At 41.1% G+C, this 21683-nt stretch overlaps 1 protein-coding gene across 1 annotated transcript; it reads right to left on the bottom strand.

The window, feature by feature from the left end:
* Positions 1-1187: 1187 nt before the first annotated feature.
* Positions 1188-20437, bottom strand: LOC115966870. Its single transcript, XM_031086014.1, has 6 exons — positions 20365-20437; positions 20179-20289; positions 19689-20063; positions 19517-19585; positions 18579-18829; positions 1188-1412 (listed from the first exon to the last, which is right to left on the bottom strand). Exons 1-6 carry the CDS (start codon positions 20435-20437, stop codon positions 1188-1190), a joined length of 1104 nt encoding a protein of 367 aa, XP_030941874.1.
* Between the last annotated feature and the right edge of the window lie 1246 nt (positions 20438-21683).

The raw sequence follows: 21683 nt of genomic DNA, 5'->3' as shown, positions 1-21683 counted from the left end.
GCATTCATCGCGATTTTTTTTTTTCATTTAGTTTTCTACACCATCAAACCATCGTATTTATGTTAAAATATTAATTTAATGGGTAGATGCATTTATTTTTATGCACTAATGAATTTATATGGTTATATATATATAAATATATATATATATATATATTTTAGGATCATGTATATGTATAACTTTTTGTTAATTTACATCACTTAATATTTTTTTATAGGTTAATATATTCAAAGTTGCACAGTTGGATTACAAATTTTCATTGTCCTTTAACACATATGCCGAATTTGATGTTAATAAGATATTATTTACGATTTGTTAAAATAAAAAATACAAATCATCTTAATATTTTGCAAGTTCAGAGAATATAAAATGGCAATGTAATATCTAAACATCAATTTACACTATTTAACTCATTTTGGTGACATTATATATAATAGAAATTATTTTGTCAAACATTATAACACATAATCAGTATTATGCATGAACCATAAAAACAATTTCTTATTAAATTTTTCAAAATGAACTTATAGAGTACACGCGCATTGCACAGAACATAAGCTAATTTCACATAAATGTATAGTTCTCAGGATATAGTCATAAGATTTTTCATAAGATGAGAGTATTATTAGGAGAGTTGACATTATCAATGAGAGTATTTTCAATTTACCTGACCAATATCAATGTTTTGAACTCTTTTCTCATGGAGAACGGGTCCAAAGATTGATTATCCATCTTGTATTGTTGCAGAACTATCCCGCAAATCACTCTCCAGCTAAAACTTTTTGCATTGCCAATTTTGAGTAAATTAAAAAAACAAAGAAACAAGAAACAGGAAGGAAAACGCCAGTCATAGAATTTACAAAGCCAAGGATGCCAACATAAAGGGTGGAAGGGGAAAGAATTAATAGAGGGTAAGAACTGTGCTGAGGAAATAACTACAATAACTGTCACCTAGAAAGTTCTCTTTCTATAGAGTGCTTTTAACTTTTGGCACAGGAGCTAGATGCAAGTATTAGTTTCAAGTTAAAAGTTACAGTGTATACTAACGAATTGAAGGATTGCTCCCCTGATCTCTTCTGGAAGCTGCCTGGTATTCGCAAGAGAATAATACAACAGGCAAACATGAGATGAAGTCTAATCAGGTACTTCCAGCTTCCATTGGCATGGTACAAGGAGCTAGTGTGTTATCAGGCAGGTTTATTCCTCCCCCAACCCCTAACGGACAAACTAGGGCTGCAGACTGAGCTAGCCCTGCTCACAAGATTTGAGTCAAGAAACACAACAATCACTGTGATGTCATCGTGGAAATGGCGCCGGACCCCACAGTCTACATTTTTCAAGTGTGAATATCTCATTTCTCTCTTTTTTGTTGCTACTTTCAAAGCAGCTTTTACCAGCCTTCTAGCACTTCCCTGCAAAACGTTAGGGGGAAAGAGCATGTGTTAAAATAAGATGAGAAGTAAAATAATAAGGTTTGAAATTAAATGTCTCCCCTGCATGATGGATAGTACCGCATTTAGCAGTCAGGAGAAATATTTCAGAACATGACAACTGAAATTTTCAGTTAGAGCTTCGTGGAATCTGAGGTATATTCGACAATCTATTATATTGAGTGCACCGTGCATATATATATATATATGGAACCCTCTGAAGGAGAACAGGAGCAGATATAGGCAATATTTACTTGGCTGGAGTAAGAAAACCTAGGAACTTGTAGACGTTTAGAATACAATTGAATGCCCCAAGAATATTATACATTTCCACTGCTTTTTGCAAGGCATCTGTAGGAACTTGTGTATGGATTTTTATTTCAAACGATAGAGAAAACCTATTGAAAAGCATCTCCATATCTACCAAGCACCTAAACAAATGCTACTCATTTATTGCAGAGTTGATACTTCTAACTCAACAACAACAGCAGCAAGCCTTAATCCCAAGTTTTTTTGGGCTAGCAATGGATCTTCAACATATTACTTAGGGTTGGCCACATGTCTATTTCTACTTACTCATCTTAACATTATTATTTCAACTATGCTCATTTTATGAATATGTTGCTTCTTAAAAGCCCATCATTCAGTACCATAGAGCATAATTGGTCATATAGCAATCTTATAAAATTTTCTTTAACCTTATAAGCATTCCAGTGGCGACTCCAGGAATATTTTTCAGGGTGTTCCTGAGTGGGCTTGCTCTGTTACAATTTTTTTTTCTTTAGATTCTCTATTACAATTTTTTCTTTTTTAGAATTTAGTTCATTTTTTTTTTTTAGCTTTTTCTTTTTGTTTGAAAGCAATGTTATGAATACTGTTTTGGACACTGTTTCGATTTGTTTAGTGGAACGGAATATTTCGGTACTGATCTATTTTGACGTACCATTTCAGGGTATTTCGGGGTATCTAAAAAAAATTAAAAATAATATATATTTATATTTATATTTTCTTATGCAACATAAAATTATTGATCCAAATAAGTAAACCTCAAATAAAACAAATCATTTAGTTTTTCTTTTTTGACACTCAGATCATTTAGTTATTACATAAAAATTAATGTTTTATAATATTAAAACATAAATATGTAATTAAATAATAAAAAACAACAACCAAAAATAGTACAATAAGAAGAAGAAGAAAAGGAAGAAGAAGAAGAAGTATAGGCGACCTTTGTGATGGCTGGATTTGTTTTTTAGGCATTCGATGCAGGTAATGACATGCTGTGCTAGCGAGTTTGTCCGTTTAGGGATTTTTCTTTTTTTCTTCTAAAAACTGGTACCGGCTGAAATGTAACAAATAATCCACCAAAATTTAATTTTGAGAAATGATATGTCCATGGCATTTTCACAACATTTTTACAACAAATCCTAAGTAGTAGGTTGTTATTGGTTATCATTGTTGTCATAAAAAAGTAATTTTAGTGTTAGGTTCAAATTTGAACTAATAACAACTTGTGGGGCCCGGCCCAAAAATAATGGGCTATTCCAAATTCAGGCCCGACCGAGGAGCGTCCTGTCCAAAGAGAAACCACATATGAAGCATTACTCAATCCCAATAACGCCAAAGGAACCTGTCCGAGGAGTAACTCCTCCTCGGACCTCACGAAGCCCAGATGAGGAATTCTTCCCAGCCAACTCAGTTCACCCTCCCAACATATAAAATGAATAAAATCCAAAATATCTCACAAAAGCTACCACCACATTAATTGTGCCCCAACCACCCTCTTGGCCGCATTAATGAGGAAAAGACCCCTGAACAGTACCACCTTGGCCTCTGCAACTCACAAAGGGAGTGATGAGGGCGGCTGATGGGACAGGTGCTCAAGTAGATGCTTAGATGATCAACAAGTGTAAGGTTGAGATGAGAGGAGGAGAACTATATAATGTAGTGGAGTCCCTCAAAGAAGGGGACAGAAAAATACTGTATGAGGAACTGAAGGAATAAGAATTATACAAAAAAGATCCATTCTTGTGTTTTTATCTTCTGCAACAATACTGTTCATGTATCAGACCGAATAGGCTCACTGAGGCTAAGTTCTTTGACCCATCCTCTACAAATATTTATTGTAGGTTGCGCTTTGGGCCAAGGCCTGATCAATAGAATTTAGGCCAGGAAAATCGTGCAACTACAATTGGCGCCGTCTGTGGGAAGAACTAGGGCATCAGCTAGCACAACAGTCGAGTATGGCAGAACTAGGTCTGCACCAGGAGAATCCTCACCAGACTAATTCCCAACAGACACAACCCGCCGAGTCTCAGAGGCAAAATAACCCCGGCAACCCAGGCCACAGGGGAAATCGTGAGGGAAGCGTGCATACTATCCGGACAAGCCAGAGTCACACTCAGATAGGTAGTCATGTGTCCCAGAGGTGAAATAGTCACCAGGCCATGCAGCGAGAGATAGACGATCTGAAGAGGAAGCTACGACGGGTACAGCGAAAACGATCTCCTTCAGACTCAGACGAGTCCTCTAATGCGGAGGATGCGAGTTACTGACGGAGATCAAGGACCCCCCCAAGTGAAACCTTTTCCTGCGAAAAGGAACCACGCCCTGTGCGGAAGTATGAGAGCACATCCAGCAAGGGTTCGGGGAACGAGGCCATGAAGAAGGTGTTGGACCAGGTTTCAAGGTCCCCCTTCACGTATAGAATTGAAGGGGCTAAGCTGCCTCGACGGTTCAACCAACCGGCATTCGCCATCTATAACGGTCGAACAGACCCGGTAGAGCATGTGAGTCAGTTTAACCAAAAGATGGTGATCTACTCGCAAAATGAAGCCCTTATGTGTAAAATCTTCCCATCCAGCTTGGGATCAATGGCGATGAGGTGGTTCAACGGCCTGAAGACAAATTCCGTAAGCTCATACAAGCAGCTCACTTGGGATTTCTGCTCCCGCTTTATCACCAATACCAGAGTCCCCAGGCCCCTCGGTTCGCTATTGTCCTTATCCATGCACGAGGGAGAGACTCTGAAAGCATACTCGGATAGATACTGGGAAGTGTATAACGACCTGGATGACAACCATGATGCTGTCGCTATCAGCACATTCAAAAGCGGGCTCCCCACCGACCATGGCTTAAGGAAGTCCCTCACTGGTAAACCGGTTGCCAACGTTGATCAGTTGAGGGATAAGATCGACAAATACAAAAGGGTGGAGGAAGATCAGCTGCAAGGGAGGGGAAAGGAGAAGGTTATCCCCCCCAAAGCAAATGATTTCAGGTCGGAACGGCACAACCATGGTCAGCCGAGGAGAGATTTCTCGCGACAAGCTGGGCAGAACAACCCACAAACAGTGAATGCCGTATTCAGAGAGCCAGTACAACAGGTACTGGAGAAAGTAAGGGATGAACCCTATTTCAGGTGGCCGGGAAAGATGGCTGGAGACTCTTCCAAACGTAACCAGAACCTGTACTGCCACTATCATCAGGACCATGGGCATACTACTGAGGACTGCAGGAATCTATGGAATCATCTAGATCAGTTGGTCCGAGAAGGAAAGTTACGTCACCTGCTGCACCCATCGAGTGGCCACCCCGGCCAAGCAACACAAGAGCCTCGAAAGGACGTGTCCTTAAGACCCCCCACCAGGACGATACATGTCATCCTCGCTGCACCAGGAAGAACGAGGCCGCCCATCCCCAGGGTATTGGCTGTCGATCGGCTCCCCTCCGAGGGCATACAAAGGGAACCCAAAAGGTCAAAAAAAGGAAGCTCTTTGATACTGGGATTCTCGGATGAGGATAAGAGAGCAACTATTCAACCTCACGACGATGCCTTGGTGGTCACGCTGAGGATTGGGGGCTTTGACGTGAAAAGGGTGTTGGTGGATTCGGGAAGTGCAGTAGAGATAATGTACCCTGACTTATACAAGGGGCTGAACTTGAAGCCAGAAGATTTGGCAGCTTATGACTCCCCCCTTCTCAGCTTCGAGGGAAAAATTGTTACGCCAAAAGGGCAAATCCGACTACCCATACAGACGGGGTCGGAGGTGGTGGAGGTGAATTTTATCGTCGTCGACGCTTACTCACCCTACACCGCGATAGTCGCCAGGCCATGGATCCACGCCTTGGAGGCCGTAACCTCCACACTTCATCAAAAAGTGAAATACCCATCCAGAGGACGAGTAGAAGAGATCCGAGGAGATCAGGCCATCGCCAAAAAGTGTATGGTGGCCACCATTTTACATCGGCCCCCAATCGAGTCTTCGGCCCTAGAGAACTTATAGCAATCAACCACCTCGGCAAAGTAAGGTGATGGGCTGGTCGAGGAGTTAGGGTGTGAAAGTTTAGATAAGATCGCTGTCAACGACGACCCGGAAAAGTTCTTTCAAGTCGGCTCTGAATTACCTCCTCAAGAAAAGGAGGAGCTGGTCAGATTTCTCAGAGAAAATGTCGACGTGTTCGCATGGGACGCCTACGATGCCCCGGGAGTTGATCCTAGCCTTATTTGTCACCACTTGAACATCAACCCCTCTTCCGCTCCGAAGAAACAGCCACCCCGACGCCCTTCGAAGGAACATGCCAGTGCCGTAAGAGACGAAGTGGCGAAATTAAAAAGGGCAGGGGCTATTAAAGAGGTCTTTTATCCCGAATGGTTGGCAAACACGGTGGTGGTAAGAAAGAAGACAGGGAAGTGGAGGGTCTGCGTGGACTTCACGGACCTGAACAAGGCGTGCCCGAAGGACCCATTCCCCCTACCCCGAATCGACCGACTGGTGGACGTAACCGCAGGACACCCTCGAATGAGCTTCCTGGATGCCTTCCAGGGCTATCATCAGATACCCTTTGCGCTAGATGACCAAGAGAAAACGGCTTTCATGACGCCCATCGAAAACTATCATTATAAGGTGATGCCGTTTGGGCTAAAGAACGCAGGTTCAACGTACCAAAGGATGATGACTCGGATGTTCGAGCCGCAACTGGGCAAAATCATTGAGGTTTATATAGACGATATGGTTGTGAAGAGTAAAAGGGTGTCCCAACACGTGAAAGACCTCGGAATAATCTTCGCTATCTTAAGGGAACACCGGCTGCGGCTGAACACTTCCAAATGTTCATTCGGGGTCGAGTCTGGGAAATTCCTAGGGTACATGGTCACCCACAGGGGAATAGAAGTAAGTCCCGACCAAATCAAAGCCATTAACAGCCTACAGGCTCCTCGGAATCCGAAGGAAGTGCAGAAGCTCACTGGCATGATTGCGGCATTAAACCGGTTCATATCACGATCGGCGGATCGATGTCGGCCTTTTTACCTCCTGATAAACAAATGGAAAAGGTTCGAATAGTCGGAGGAGTGCGCTCAGGCTTTCTAGCAGCTTAAGGACTACCTGTCCCGACCACCCATCATGTCCAGCCCTGAGGCAGATGAGGTGTTGTTTGCATATGTCGCTGTAGCTCCCCATGCTGTAAGCTTGGTACTGATACGGGATGATAATGGGGTGCAGCGACCGGTTTACTATGTGAGCAAATCATTACATGAGGCCGAGGTGCGGTACCTACCTTTAGAAAAGGCAATTCTAGCGATAGTGCATGCAACCCGGAAGCTTCCTCACTACTTTCAGGCGCATACGGTCATCGTTCTAACTCAGCTTCCCCTTCGAGCAGTGCTTCGAAGCGCTGACTACACCGGAAGGATCGCCATGTGGAGTGCGCTTTTGGGGGCCTTTGATATTAAATATATGCCCAGATCCTCCATCAAAGGACAGGTCCTTGCAGACTTGATGGCGGAGTTTGCTGAGCCCTCTGTAGAAACAATAACTGAGGAGAAAGACATGGATGGAAAATCGGTTGGTGCGATTTCAACAAGGAGGACCATGCATTGGAAGGTCTACGTGGATGGCGCAGCCAACCAGAGAGGGTCAGGAGTTGGGATAGTTTTAATATCCCCGGACGGTGCTGCCATTGAAAAGTCACTGAGGCTCGGATTCTCGGCCACAAACAATGAAGCCGAATACGAAGCCTTACTCCAAGGGATGACGATGGTTCAAAGATTGGGCGGAAGAATAATAGAAGCATTCTCGGACTCCAAACTGGTAGTCGGACAAGTGATGGGTGAGCTGGAAACTCGAGATACTAGGATGCAAGAGTATCTGGGACAAATTAAGCGGCTGCAGACGAATTTTGAATCCTTCAATCTGACGCACATTTCCAGGAGTGCAAACACCCATGCAGACTCGCTGGCCACTCTCGCCACGTCCTCGGCACATGATCTGCCGCGGATGATCCTGCTTGAAGATCTAGCCCAGGCAAGTCCCATCAGCAGAAGCCCGGCCAGAGTCCATCAGATCAGAAAGAGTCATAGCTGGATGGACCCCATAAAGAACTTCCTTCAAAACGACATCCTGCCGGAGGAAAAATTGGAAGCCGAGAAGATACGTAGAAATGCTCCTCAGTTCTGGCTATCAGAGGACCACAAACTATATCGGCGCTCTTACTCTGGACCATACCTACTCTGCGTGCATCCAGACAAATCCGAATCTCTACTTGAAGAGTTACATGAGGGGATTTGTGGAAGCCATACCGGAGGAAGGTCGTTGGCGCACAGGGCACTTACCCAAGGGTATTGGTGGCCGAACATGCAAAGAGAGGCCCAAGAATACGCTAAGAAATGCAACCAGTGTCAAAGATTCGCCCCGAATATTCACCAACCCGGAGGGGTTCTCAACCCCCTCTCTAGTCCATGGCCGTTCGCCCAATGGGGCCTTGATATAGTTGGACCATTCCCCAAAGCCGCGGGGAACAAGCGATACATAATGGTCGGAACTGATTACTTCACTAAATGGGTGGAAGCTGAACCCTTGGCCAACATTAGGGACGTGGACGCCCAAAAATTCATCTGGAAGAACATCATCACCCGCTTCGGGACTCCGTGCACACTCATTTCCGACAATGGTCTGCAGTTCGACAATAAGAACTTTAGGGAGTACTGCTGCGAGTTTGGAATCATTAACCGATATTCCACCCCCACCTACCCTCAAGGAAATGGGCAGGTCAAAGCCGTGAACAAGGTCATAGTGAACGGACTGAAGAAGAGACTGGACGAGGCAAAAGGGAGATGGGTAGAAGAGCTCCCCCACGTCTTATGGACTTATCGGACGATGCCGCGACGATCGACCGGTGAGACCCCTTTCTCGATGACTTATGGGGCTGAGGCCGTGCTCCCAATCGAGAACAACTTTCCCACACTAAGGTCTAGATCGTTTACCCCAAGCGATAACGATGAGTTATTGGAACGGAGTTTGGACCTAGCCGAAGAAAGAAGGGAAAAAGCGATGATTTATATGGCCTATTATCACCAGAAGCTGAGACAGGGTATGACGCTAACGTCAAACTGCGGCCCCTGGGTCCAGGTGATTTCGTGATGAGAAAGATTCTTAGCAGCGCAAGAAACCCCTCTTGGGGCAAGTTGGGGCCCAATTGAGAGGGACCATACCGTGTCACATCCGTGGCCGGAATAGGCGCCTACTACCTAGAAGATTTGGATGAAAAAGCTGTACCTAGACCATAGAATGTAAATAACCTCAAAAGATATTGTTATTAATGAGAATGGCTTAGCATACGTTTCCTTTCATGACTATCCGCTGCTTGCTGGTCTACTGACAACTGTTCATAGTTTTAAATAGAACCCAAGTCCTGCATGGCTCCTCGGACCACAGACTTGGGGGAAATTATTACTCATGACAATTTTTATAAGTTTTAAACAGAACATAGTCCTGCATGGCTCCACGGACCACAGACTTAGGGGAAATTAATACTTAAGGCCACTATTCATAGTTTTAAACAGAACCCAAGTCCTGCATGGCTCCTCGGACCACAGACTTGGGGGAAATTATTACTCATGACAATTTTTATAAGTTTTAAACAGAACCTAGTCCTGCATGGCTCCACGGACCACAGACTTAGGGGAAATTAATACTTAAGGCCACTATTCATAGTTTTAAACAGAACCCAAGTCCTGCATGGCTCCTCGAACCACAGACTTGGGGGAAATTATTACTCATGACAATTTTTATAAGTTTTAAACAGAACCTAGTCCTGCATGGCTCCACGGACCACAGACTTAGGGGAAATTAATACTTAAGGCCACTATTCGTAGTTTTAAACAGAACCCAAGTCCTGCATGGCTCTTCGGACCACAGACTTGGGGGAAATTATTACTCATGACGATTTTTATAAGTTTTAAACAGAACCTAGTCCTGCATGGCTCCACGGACCAGAGACTTAGGGTAAATTAATACTTAAGGCCACTATTCATAGTTTTAAACAGAACCCAAGTCCTACATGGCTCCTCGGACCACAGACTTGGGGGAAATTATTACTCATGACGATTTTTATAAGTTTTAAACAGAACCTAGTCCTGCATGGCTCCACGGACCACAGACTTAGGGGAAATTAATACTTAAGGCCACTATTCATAGTTTTAAATAGAACCCAAGTCCTGCATGGCTCCTCGGACCACTGACTTGGGGGAAATTATTACTCATGACAATTTTTATAAGTTTTAAACAGAACCTAGTCCTGCATGGCTCTTCGGACCACAGACTTAGGGGAAATTAATACTTACGGCAACTATCCATAGTTTTAAACAGAACCTAAGTCCTGCATGGCTCCTCGGACCACAGTCTTAGGGGAAATTATCACTTATGATAGATTGGGGGATTATTACTTAAAGGAAATCATTTTAAGACATGCGCGCAATCGGGCATCATCGCAACCCTCAAATGCGCAGCCCGAAAACCCCTTTTGTTTTGACCATTTACCTGTATCCACATCGTTGCAAATGTTTAAAAAAAAAAAGAAGAAAAAAAGAGCGTTACTGACATACATCTGTAGTAAGCAAAACGAACATTTTATATTAGTATTCCGAGTACATTAGAAAGAGAGGTCCTTACAATAGAATGAAAAATTAGGATGACTTTCATTTAAAAAAAAAAAAAAGGGAAAGAAGGAAGGAGTACAAAGATCAGAAGCCTAAAAAGCTAAGCCTTAGCAGGAGGATCTTCTTTTGGCTCGAGCTGAGGGGGAGGAACCTCGATGGGAGAGTCCGTGACAGGATCCTTCGCCATATCAGGCACAGGGGCGGCATCAGGCACCGTCAGATCCTGCTCAAAGGCCGCTTGGACACCATCAGGATGTTCTTGGATCTCCTCAGGATAGAAGATGCTCTCGGGCTGTCTCAGCGCCGAATCGGCAGGAACTCCTGCAGCATCAAGGGCACGAGCCCATGTGATGCTGCAATAGTCCCGGCATACCTCGGGGATCTCCTCGGATAGCCTGGCCTCCGTCTCTTCGGCCCTGAGCTGGCGAGCGGCACTCTTCTCAGCCTCTGTAGCCTCTCGGATCAGCTAGGCCTCCTCTTTGACCCGCCGCAGCTCACCCTCGACTTTTTGCAGAGCAGTCTTGAGGTCCTGCACTGCCTGCTTCTCGGTGGCGAGGTTAATCTGGGTCGTGAACAGCTCTTTGCGCTGGTCCTCTGCCTGGGTCTCGACACTCTTCAAACCAGCCTCTGCAAATTTGCGCAGGTTCTCCGACTCCTTGAACTTGTCCATGAGTTCAGCGTGATCGTGCTTGAGGGACCCTAAGGTTTTCTCCATCTCCGCCCGAGCCTGGTTCTCGACCTCAGCCCGACTACTGTTACCGCGGCAAAATTCCTCAGCCACAAATACCTGCTGAGTAATCTACAAACGAAACAAGAGTGCTTTAATCTAAAAAGGTCAAATAAATTAATGAAACAGTAAAAGGATTACTTACCATCGCGAGATCCCTTTTAAGGGATGGGAAGATCTCGGGCTGAGAAAACCGCCTATAAGCCTCCATGTCCCGAGGAAGGAGTAGGGGTTGCTCTAAGGCGTCAGCCACGTACCCTGCCCGGCCTCGGTTGTACTCTCGAACCGAAGCATTGTAGGGGATGGCAACCCCATCCAGCTCCAACTTGGGGCTCCATGTACGCGGAGTAGCGCGCACCTCAGCAATGTTTTCCTCGTCCCGTCTCTCCGAGGAGTTACCCCTTCTGCTCCTTGGAGCACGAGTGGTTTTTTGCTGTTTGGTCGGCTGGGCAACCACCTCACCCTCCTCAGTGGTGTCAACCGACCTCTTCTTCTTCAGGTCCGGATTAACCTTAAGGCCAGGATCCGAAGTGCCCTGAGGGACCACAAGAGGAAGGGTCTTGACCTGTGGTGGAGTTGGTCCCTTCGATGACTGACCCTTCGATGACTGACCTTTCCCTCGGGAGGCCATCAGCTCCTTTAGACATTTTCCCTTTCCTGCCATGAGTTCTGTTTCTTCGTCCAAAGTATCATCCGAGCAGATAACGATGGAAGGAACGCCAACTGCAGAATGTCGGTCCCGCTCTCCTTCAGGATCGGAAAGTTCCACCAAAGGGGCCTGCTGAACTTCCTCCTCAAAATAAAACTCGTCTATCTCTTCCTCAAGAGAAAGACGAGATGATTCAGCTTCCTCTTCAACCTGAACGGCAACACCAGGCTCATTTGGCGGAGGTAGCTGCTCTGCTAAGTAGGGATCTCTAACACCGGGCAACACGACTGGTGGCAGATCGTGATCAGCTAGGAACCCGTCCTTGGACACGTCAATTCTAACCAACCTCGGACTGCCAGCCCTTATAGTGTGACCGATAGCCTGGAAAGAGTTGCTCAGAGGTTGGTAGCCTAGAACCAGATGGGCCGCACGCAACTGTCCGTCCTCGGAAATGTAAATCTCCGACCTAAGAAGGTAGTTCAATGCTGGCACGTTCACAAAGTTTAGCCGAGGAGCGACGTGAACTTTATCTGCAAACAACCAAGAAAAATAAGGTTAGTTCACAAAATTTTCCAATTACAAAGAAAGCAAGAAAAATAACCCCCCAATACTAAATCCTTCCCCAAAAAGGACCGATCCTAAAAACGCCGCACCTGGGTTTCCTGCCCGAGTTGGACAATGAATACCGTCGAACCACTCCCCAGAAGCAATAAGGAAGTCATTCTTCACGGTCTTATTGGATATTGGGAGACAAGAGATCAACCTAACGTCCTCGTTCCGGGATTTGAGATAATACCCATCATCACCGAGGCGGTGACATTCATACAGATAAGCCACATCGTGCCAAGTAAGGCCTAGATTCATCTGCTCGTCTAAGACATCTACACAGCCTAGTATCTTGAACATATTCGGGGCACACTGATACGACATCAACTTATGGTTGAACAGGTAATCCCTTGTAATCCTACGCATGGGAAGTGTCATCCCTCCCTCTATGAAAGCAATCATGGGGATAACGACTTCTCCCTCACCTCTATCTGTCAATACTCCTTCAAAAGGACAGTACTGCAGCCCAACCCCCGGGGGAATGTGGTATTTAGCCCTAAAGGCCTCCATAGCGGCTGGAGTTTTTACTAATTTCTGAAATCTACCCATCTGAACTGAACTGGGGAAACGAAAGTAAAGACTGAGAAGAAAAGTAGAGTCCGAAGAGGGAATTGAAACGGCGAGATGAACGAAATGTACCGGTACCTTCACAAAACGCACAATGGAACGCCTGGAAATCTCTCTTGGACGAAACGCTTCACAAAAACGGCTACGGTGGTGTAACGGACGCAAGTGTTCGTATATCTCTGGGATTCGATGGAGTTCTCTGGAGTCCTTTGAGGTTTACGAAATGCAGATAAAAAGAAGGGACTGAACCCCTCTGACGTCTTATATAGCCGGGAGGAGAGAGAAAAGATCACTCCTGCCTAAAAATACGAGAAAAAACGATGGCCGTTCGATCCACGCCACACCATTGGATGAAGGGAACATAACGCCTCCAGAAGTTAATGGCCATGCCTCGTAAATTGTAGCGCGTCAAAAGTAACGGTCTGCACGCGTGCCCCATGCTCTCCTTATTTCCATCCTCTCACTAACATCAAAACCCCGCTTTTCTCCTCGGAAGGAGATAAAAACCGGAGTTTTGAGGGGCTATTGTGGGGCCCGGCCCAAAAATAATGGGCTATTCCAAATTCAGGCCCGACCGAGGAGCGTCCTGTCCAAAGAGAAACCACATATGAAGCATTACTCAATCCCAATAACGCCAAAGGAACCTGTCTGAGGAGTAACTCCTCCTCGGACCTCACGAAACCCAGATGAGGAACTCTTCCCAGCCAACTCAGTTCACCCTCCCAACATATAAAATGAATAAAATCCAAAATATCTCACAAAAGCTACCACCACATTAATTGTGCCCCAACCACCCTCTTGGCCGCATTAATGAGGAAAAGACCCCTGAACAGTATCACCTTGGCCTCTGCAACTCACAAAGGGAGTGATGAGGGCGGCTGATGGGACAGGTGCTCAAGTAGATGCTTAGATGATCAACAAGTGTAAGGTTGAGATGAGAGGAGGAGAACTATATAATGTAGTGGAGTCCCTCAAAGAAGGGGACAGAAAAATACTGTATGAGGAACTGAAGGAATAAGAATTATACAAAAAAGATCCATTCTTGTGTTTTTATCTTCTGCAACAATACTGTCCATGTATCAGACCGAATAGGCTCACTGAGGCTAAGTTCTTTGACCCATCCTCTACAAATATTTATTGTGGGTTGCGCTTTGGGCCAAGGCCTGATCAATAGAATTTGGGCCAGAAAAATCGTGCAACTACACAACTAATCACCTGTAATTTGTTATGAAAATATTGTAAAAATGTTGTGGATATAGCATCTCTTTTTAATTTTATTGGCATAAAAAAATTTTAAGAGTGTTCCTAATTTTTTTTGAGGGTGTTCCTATTTTTTTTTTAAGGGTAGATAAATAAAAAATATTTAATTATTACATGATCACACAATAATTCTAATGCACTTCATCCACCTTGCTCTTAACCTATGATTCATTTCACATCCTCTTCAATCTCTCCATCTTTATGAATTATCGATCCAAGATATTGAAAGCTTTTGCTCTTTACTATCTCTTGACCATCAAGTCCTATTACCCTTCATTTCTGTTTCAACTTTTACCAAACTTATATTCCATGTACTATGTTTTAGTCCTACTTAATTAAAAGCCTTTAGATTCTAGAGTGTCTCATCAAATTTCTAACTTGGCATTCTTCACTTCTGGATTCATTTACTAAAACAGCTAGTTTTTTGTCTTTCCTGAGTAAATTAAGGCCACTGATTCAAATTCAACTTGATCACAATAAAATGCACGTGTCCCTTCCCCTCTTTAGCATAATATAACAGTGTTGAAATGACAACTGAATTTAATTCCTTGACAGATGTACTCTCGCGGTCAAATTATTTGGTCTATGTACCACTACGAACTACTATGAAGAAGAAGTTGATGATATTCATCAGGAAAAAAAGGGAAGAAGCTCAGCATAACATTCAAGCAATGACTCTTCTAGGAATATTGCTACAAATCAAAATGCATTCACCAATCTTAAAGAACTAGCATACCCATTCATCAACAATTCAAATTAAAATTCCTAGATATAGTACAGGAGATCAACTCAAATCAAGGCTGAAACGGATATTGCTCTACTGTACTATTTGAACTAATAATAGTTAGAATTGTACAGGTAAAAAATCTCTTTATCAGTAAAGTACTAATATTTAGGGTCTGTTTGGTAGCAGTTTTCAAGTATTGTTGTTTAAAGTGATGTGAAAATTGTAGTTTAAAAAATATTGTAAAAACACGTGTTTAAAATACTCATAATACAAAAAATGTGTTTGGTACCATATTTATAATAACGTATTTTCAAATGTGAAAAAATATAATTGTTTGTTTGGTATATATATGTGTTTTTTTTTTTTAAGTGATAACTCATATGACATGTACAGTAAAATTACTAATATTTTATTTAATGAGAGAGAAACTCCTACATATTACTGTTGCCGTCTGGTCTTTCTCTTCATCTCTTTCAGTGGTTCCCTTCTCTTCTCCAACTTAAAAAACCCAGAAAACAACCCGACATAAAATGACTGATGCTCTTTTTTCCCCTCCAGTCCAAACTTCCAATTTAAAATCAAATGGTTTTTTTTTTTTTTTTTTTTGGTTGGCATCCATGAATAATGGCAATTGCTGGTATTAGTGGATCTCATAGTTTGGAGTATAATAATTGTATCATTGGTACTAGAAATTGTTTTCGTGATTGGGTTTTTGTTGGGTAAGCTCAGCCCTTTTTTTTTTTTCCTTCCCAGTTATAGTATGTTTGTGGAGTTGTGAAGAAGGTGAAAAGAAAGACAAAGATAATAATGGAGTTGGGGTGAGAGAATAGAGGGGTGAGAGAGGAGGTGTGAAAGGGAGAGAAATAGTACCGGTTTTTATGTCATGTCAGGTTTGGTGGGTCCCATAGTTTTCTATATAATTACAATCATGCCACTCAATACTGTAACTCTAAGGGTGAGTTTGGTTCAGCTTTTTGAAAAAGTGCATAATGAAAAAGTGGAGTTTTGTAAAGTGCATAATGAAAAAGTGGAGTTTCAAAAAGCTGAGTGTTTGGTAAAAGCTATTAAAAAGTGCATAATGAAAAAGCTGAGTGTTTGGTAAAAACTGTTAAAAGTGGCTTTTTGAGGGGTAAATGACCAAAAAGGACAATGTATATATAAGGGAATTTATTTCAAACTTTTTTTTTTTTTGGTGGATGTGAGTTTATTTCATACTTATTAAATCATCTATTTCATATACTTACTAAACAATAATAATAATAATAATAATATTAATTAAATCTAAATAATTTCCATCAACATGAAGCACAAAATAAAAATGTAAAAAGATGATAAAATATACATCAATAATCTAAGTTTAAATTGTACTACATAAAAATGTAAAAACATATAAAATACATATCAATAATCTAAGTTTAAATTGTACAACACAAAAATGTAAAAAAGACGATAAAATACATACCAATAACCTAAGTTTAAATTGTACTACAGGATATTATAAAAAAAAAGACAACTACTAATTCTTATCCCCCCAAATGGAATTAGCAAGTTGAATCTGTTCCACACAAAGATTACAAAAAGTAGTGGTTCAGCTTGACGATCAGATTAGTGAATTTTTGAGAGAATAAGTTTGTAAAAGTAGCATCCTGTGTTGTAAACTCCACCAACAAACACAATCTGCCACATTGTCCTGGGAATTACAGAAAGACTAAAAGGGTAAACAACAAGGAACATCCAATATTACTCTTGTAGGAAATAATATAACCAATAATATAAATAGGAGCTTACACAGAATTTCTTGCTCAAAATCTATACCAAATACTCTTTTATGCTTTGGTTGGCCATAAATGAGAGAATGCAGACTCAGTTTTTGGTGCAATGCACATTTAAATAGATCCATGTATATTCCATCAAACAATTGAGAAAAGTGCAGTAGTTCATAGTTATATTTGATATAGGATCGAGATATTTGGCATAGTTGATTGCAGAGAATGCTACTACATTAACGAGATGGTGACCATGTAAATGAGAGGATGGAATTCTTAATAACAAGATAGGAATATTTGCAACTACCTTCTATAACCTGAGGTTATAGATAAGTAGTAAAAGATTCAGGAATGAATTTCTGTTAAAGAAATTGTTATTCTACAAATTCATAGGAGAAAAGTTAGACAAAATCTTCTCAAGTTAATGAAAGTTATATCTGACAGAGATGGAGAGTTTAAAAATTGGAGATCTTGTATTAGGTTCAAGAATCAAGAAGTGAACGAAAGACCATGTAGATAGAACCAGTTGTAAAGTGTGCAAGTAAAAGGCTGACTAGTTGATGTCCATTCAAGGGGTCAAATATAGTCCCATAAAGTATTCTATTTCATGGATGTTAACTTAAAACTACAAAGATATTTGCCTGCATCATAAAAAATACTTATAAGTTGATTTAAACTCCCACTAAAGCTTGTCTCAAAGCTAAGATATCTGACAAGCTAACTAAACTGTAAATGCCCCTAAATTCTTCTTGTCCAACCAAACAAAAGTTAGAGAAACACATTTCATGCACCAGAGAACATGTATATATTCCAATCAGCAAGATAAGAAAACAATACCCATTATATATTCATCAAACTAACACTTCATTATATATTCCAATCAGCAAAAACAAATAACAAAACAAGTAAAGGAACAATACCCATTCATAGCAAGATCCGAAATTTTTTTCCCACACTCGTTTAAAAAAAAAAAAAAAAATCAGATCAGTGTTGGTACCTGGTTTTTGGTAGCAGATCAGTGTTTTTGGTACCTGAGAAATCAAAACCCACACACCAAAAGTAAGAAATCAACCAAAGAACAGAGAAATCAAACCCAGATCCATGAGAAATCAACCAAAGAACAGAGAAATCAAAACCAAAAAAACCCAAATCAGACCCATGAGAATCAACCCAAGTTCGGTCCAAATCAAAACAACCCATACCCAAGACAAATCAACCCAAATAACACACAGAAAAATCATTACCCATAAAACAAACCACAATCCAAAACTACAGAAAAAGACTTACTGAGAGGAAGAACCAGAAAGAAAGAAAGAAAGAAGAAGAAGAGGAAGACGAAGTGGAAGAAGAAAAGGAAGACAAAGAAAAAAGACAGAGAGAGTAGAGAGACTTACGAAGGCAGAGCAAGGCAGAGAGAACAGATTTCAGCGTCAAATGCGAAGGGAGAGCAGAGATGAGAGATGAGGGGCGACTTTCTGCTGGGTAAAATGGTCTTTTTGCCCATTGCAACAGTAATATGACAAAACGCGCACAGCGCGTTTTGATTTATGGAGCCCGTCCTCACCATTTTGCTTCCGCGTTTTGCCCTCACATTTTTATAAAAGTTCAAAACGCAACTTTTATAAAAAAAGTTGCGTTTTGAGCTTACCAAACGCAAAACTGGGCTGCGCGTTTTTGAAAACGCCCTTTTTGGGCTCAAAAAGTGGAACCAAACGGGCTCTAAAACTGAAAACTATGAAAAGTTTTCTAAATCTAATGTTTAAATAACTTAAATTGAGGGTTGTGACTCAAACACTCAAAAGAAAACACTTTTACCAAACACAAATTTTCTTTTGTGGTCCACAGTTTTCAGTTTTTAATTTGAACTCATGTACCAAACAAGCCCTTAATGTGAAGAGGTATATATCTTACACTGCGTGGATGACTTTGAAACATATTAACTGCTTCATTGCTAAGAAGCTCCCAAAGCCCATCAGATGCAAATATAATAAATTGATCATGGGGTTCCAATTGGTGCACCGACATTGTTGGTTCAGCACTCAGTATTGGCTTTTTGAAAGGTTCTGGAAGGCGAAATTTAGCATATAAAGGTTCCCTGTTGAACTCAGACTTTTTAAAATACAAATCACCAATAGATCTCGAAATCTGCAAGATGAAAGGTTCTGGAAATTATGAAAGAACTCAAAAAAGGAGATGCTACAAGTCAAACAAGCCAACATATACTCACAAGAAACAAAATCTTGTATAGCTTCATCATTTTATAATCCAATTTGGCAATCATATAGATTATAGATATAGTTAGGTTCCATATATCAGTGACATGCATTCAGAAATAAAACAACATTTCATCAAAAAAAAAAACCTACATATGTACATTTAGAAAAAGAACAGGGTGGGGAGAGATTGAGAGATAACATGTGCCTCTTTCTCCTAGGACTCTTCTCAGGTTCTCAATATATTATCTACAGTGAAACACCAACCAAAAAAAAAAAAAAAAACACCAGCTATCTCCAAAATTAAACAAAATTGAAGAATCCAACGCTAATTTATGCATGAAAGTTTGCTCAAACAGAACCTCTGCATGGATGGAAATAAATATTTCCATAATTACTACAGTAGTAAACTATCAGAACCACCACGATGGTAGTCGACGCAACATACATGTACCAACTATTATGATTTCCTGCTACATATCATTCAAACTTAATCCCTCCAAACTCAGCCTTTATATCTAATTACAGTCAGTAATATAAGATGAGGTGGTGTTTGGGATTTAATGGGAAGTTTGATATAAAATACTTTAACAAAGAGGAGATGAGACACTACTTAAGATCTTCCCTCTAAATTACCCACACGAAAGCCTGACAAGCGACCTTCATGGACAGCTTTGTCTAACATTCTTCCAAGGGCTTCCATGACTAAGACAAACAACAAAAGAAACAAAGGATTGCCTTGTCTCAACCCTCTAGACCTCTCGAAAAACCCACATGGAGAACCATTAATCAAAATTGAGAAACGAACAACCACCGCTCCACTTATTAGGGAACCCACTACGTTCTAGCAACTTCATAAGAAAACCCCAATTTACATTATCAAAAGCCTTCTCAACATCTAGTTTGCAGAGTAACCCTAGCAAACCAGTCTTTAATCTACTGTCCAGGCATTCATTAGCAATAAGGACAGGGTCAAGAATCTGCCTATTCTTCACAAAAGCATTCTTTGAAGATGAGATTATATATGTCATGACCATGCATAATTGAGTAGCCAAGACTTTAGCAACAATTTTGTAAACCCCTCCAACAAGACTAATTAAGCGAAAATCCTTGACGTCAATAGCGGCAAATTTTTTTGGAATGAGAGTAATGAAGGTTGCATTCAAACTTTTCTCAAACTGACCTTTTGTCAAAAAAAAAAAAAAGATGAAAGATAGCCAAAAGATCAGGTTTGAGAATCTCCCAGCAAGCTTGAAAAAATGCCATTGGAAACACATCTGGCCTAGGAGAATTATCACCATTGAAATCACCATTGAAATTCTGAATAACTTCATAAATCTCTACCTTCTTAAAAGGTCTCTCTAACCAAACCGCATTATCTCTTGATATCATTGGAAATTCCAGCACATCTGGAAAAGGTCAAACCACCTACTGTTCAGAGTATAAATTCATGAAAATTTTAATTATACAATTCTCAATCATACCCTGATCAAAGGACAAACTGCCATTAACCAATAGGCTCTCAATACCATTATTTCTTCCATTAGAATTCGTCATCTTATGAAAAAATCTTATATTGGAATCCCCCTCCCTCAATTGTGCATAAATGCACAATTATGCACAAGCTGGTGTGGGTGTTTTTTTTTTTTTTTACTCAAATTGTGTAAAAGTAGTTAGTTTTTCCATTTTGCACAATTATGCCCAAGCTAATGTAATTGCTCTAACTATAACAAAATAAAATTTGCTTTTTTTATTTTTTTATTTTTATTTTTATTTTTATGTTAAAGAACAAAACTTACCAGATAAATTCGTTGTTTCCTGAAAGCTACAGTGTCCTATAGTTCAAAAAGGGGAGAATCAGGAAAGAGCCAGAAGAAGTTCATGTGGGTTTTGTGCCAAAGCACTAGATCCGTGGATCCATCAAATTGAAAAATAGAAGAAAAAATTAAGGGGAAATTGTCATTACCCGCCTGTGGTTTGGCCCGTTTTAACAATACCCACTCGTGGTTTAAAAGTTATCACTTAACCCACGTGTGGTGACCTCCGTTAGACCCCCGTTACCCACCTCTCCCTTTTCACCATTAAAAATAAGGGTAAATGTGTTTTTTCATTATAATTTATGTCTCTCTCCTCTTTTCTCTTCTTCTTCTTCTTCTTCACATAAAACATAAAAGAAAACGAATACACCTACAATCACAAACAAAGTGACAAATCCATGTGAACATACACCCACAGATTCGCTAACCTTCCACTGCCAACCTTCTCTCTTTTGTTAGGTTCTCTAAAAAAAACCCAGATTTGCAAGTAAAAGGAAAAAAAATCTTCAAAAAAAAAAAAACCCAGCAATCTGTTTTAATTTTTTGGGTTTAATGGATTTATGGGTTAATGGGTTTATACTACTACAGCCATAGATCCAGTAATGAACCCAACTCTATTCAAAACGACGCCACTCTGAGCCGGTCCAAGAGCTTCAGCAAGTGGAGTACTGCTATGTTGGCGACAGGGCTGAAGAAACAAATAGAGAATAAAGAAACAGAGAATGAAGAAACAAACAAATTTTTCCTTTTCTTCAGTTTCTCAGCAAACAAATAGAGAATGAAGAAACAGAATTTCAATAATCTCTTCGAAATCAACTAAAGCAAGTAAACTAATCACATTTAAATCTCACTAACACAGTAACCTTTTATTCCTTTTCCTTCATTTTCTCAGGAAACAAACAGAGAATAAGGAAATAAAATTTCCAAAATCTCCCCAGAAACTTTGAAGAAAGTGACCGAAACTAGCACTCTATTCAAAATGGGGC

This window comes from Quercus lobata, chromosome 11 (genome assembly GCF_001633185.2).
Source record: "Quercus lobata isolate SW786 chromosome 11, ValleyOak3.0 Primary Assembly, whole genome shotgun sequence".
NCBI lineage: Eukaryota > Viridiplantae > Streptophyta > Magnoliopsida > Fagales > Fagaceae > Quercus > Quercus lobata.
The sequence above is the reverse complement of the archived record's forward strand: the minus strand, read 5'-3'. Positions and strand labels throughout refer to the sequence as shown.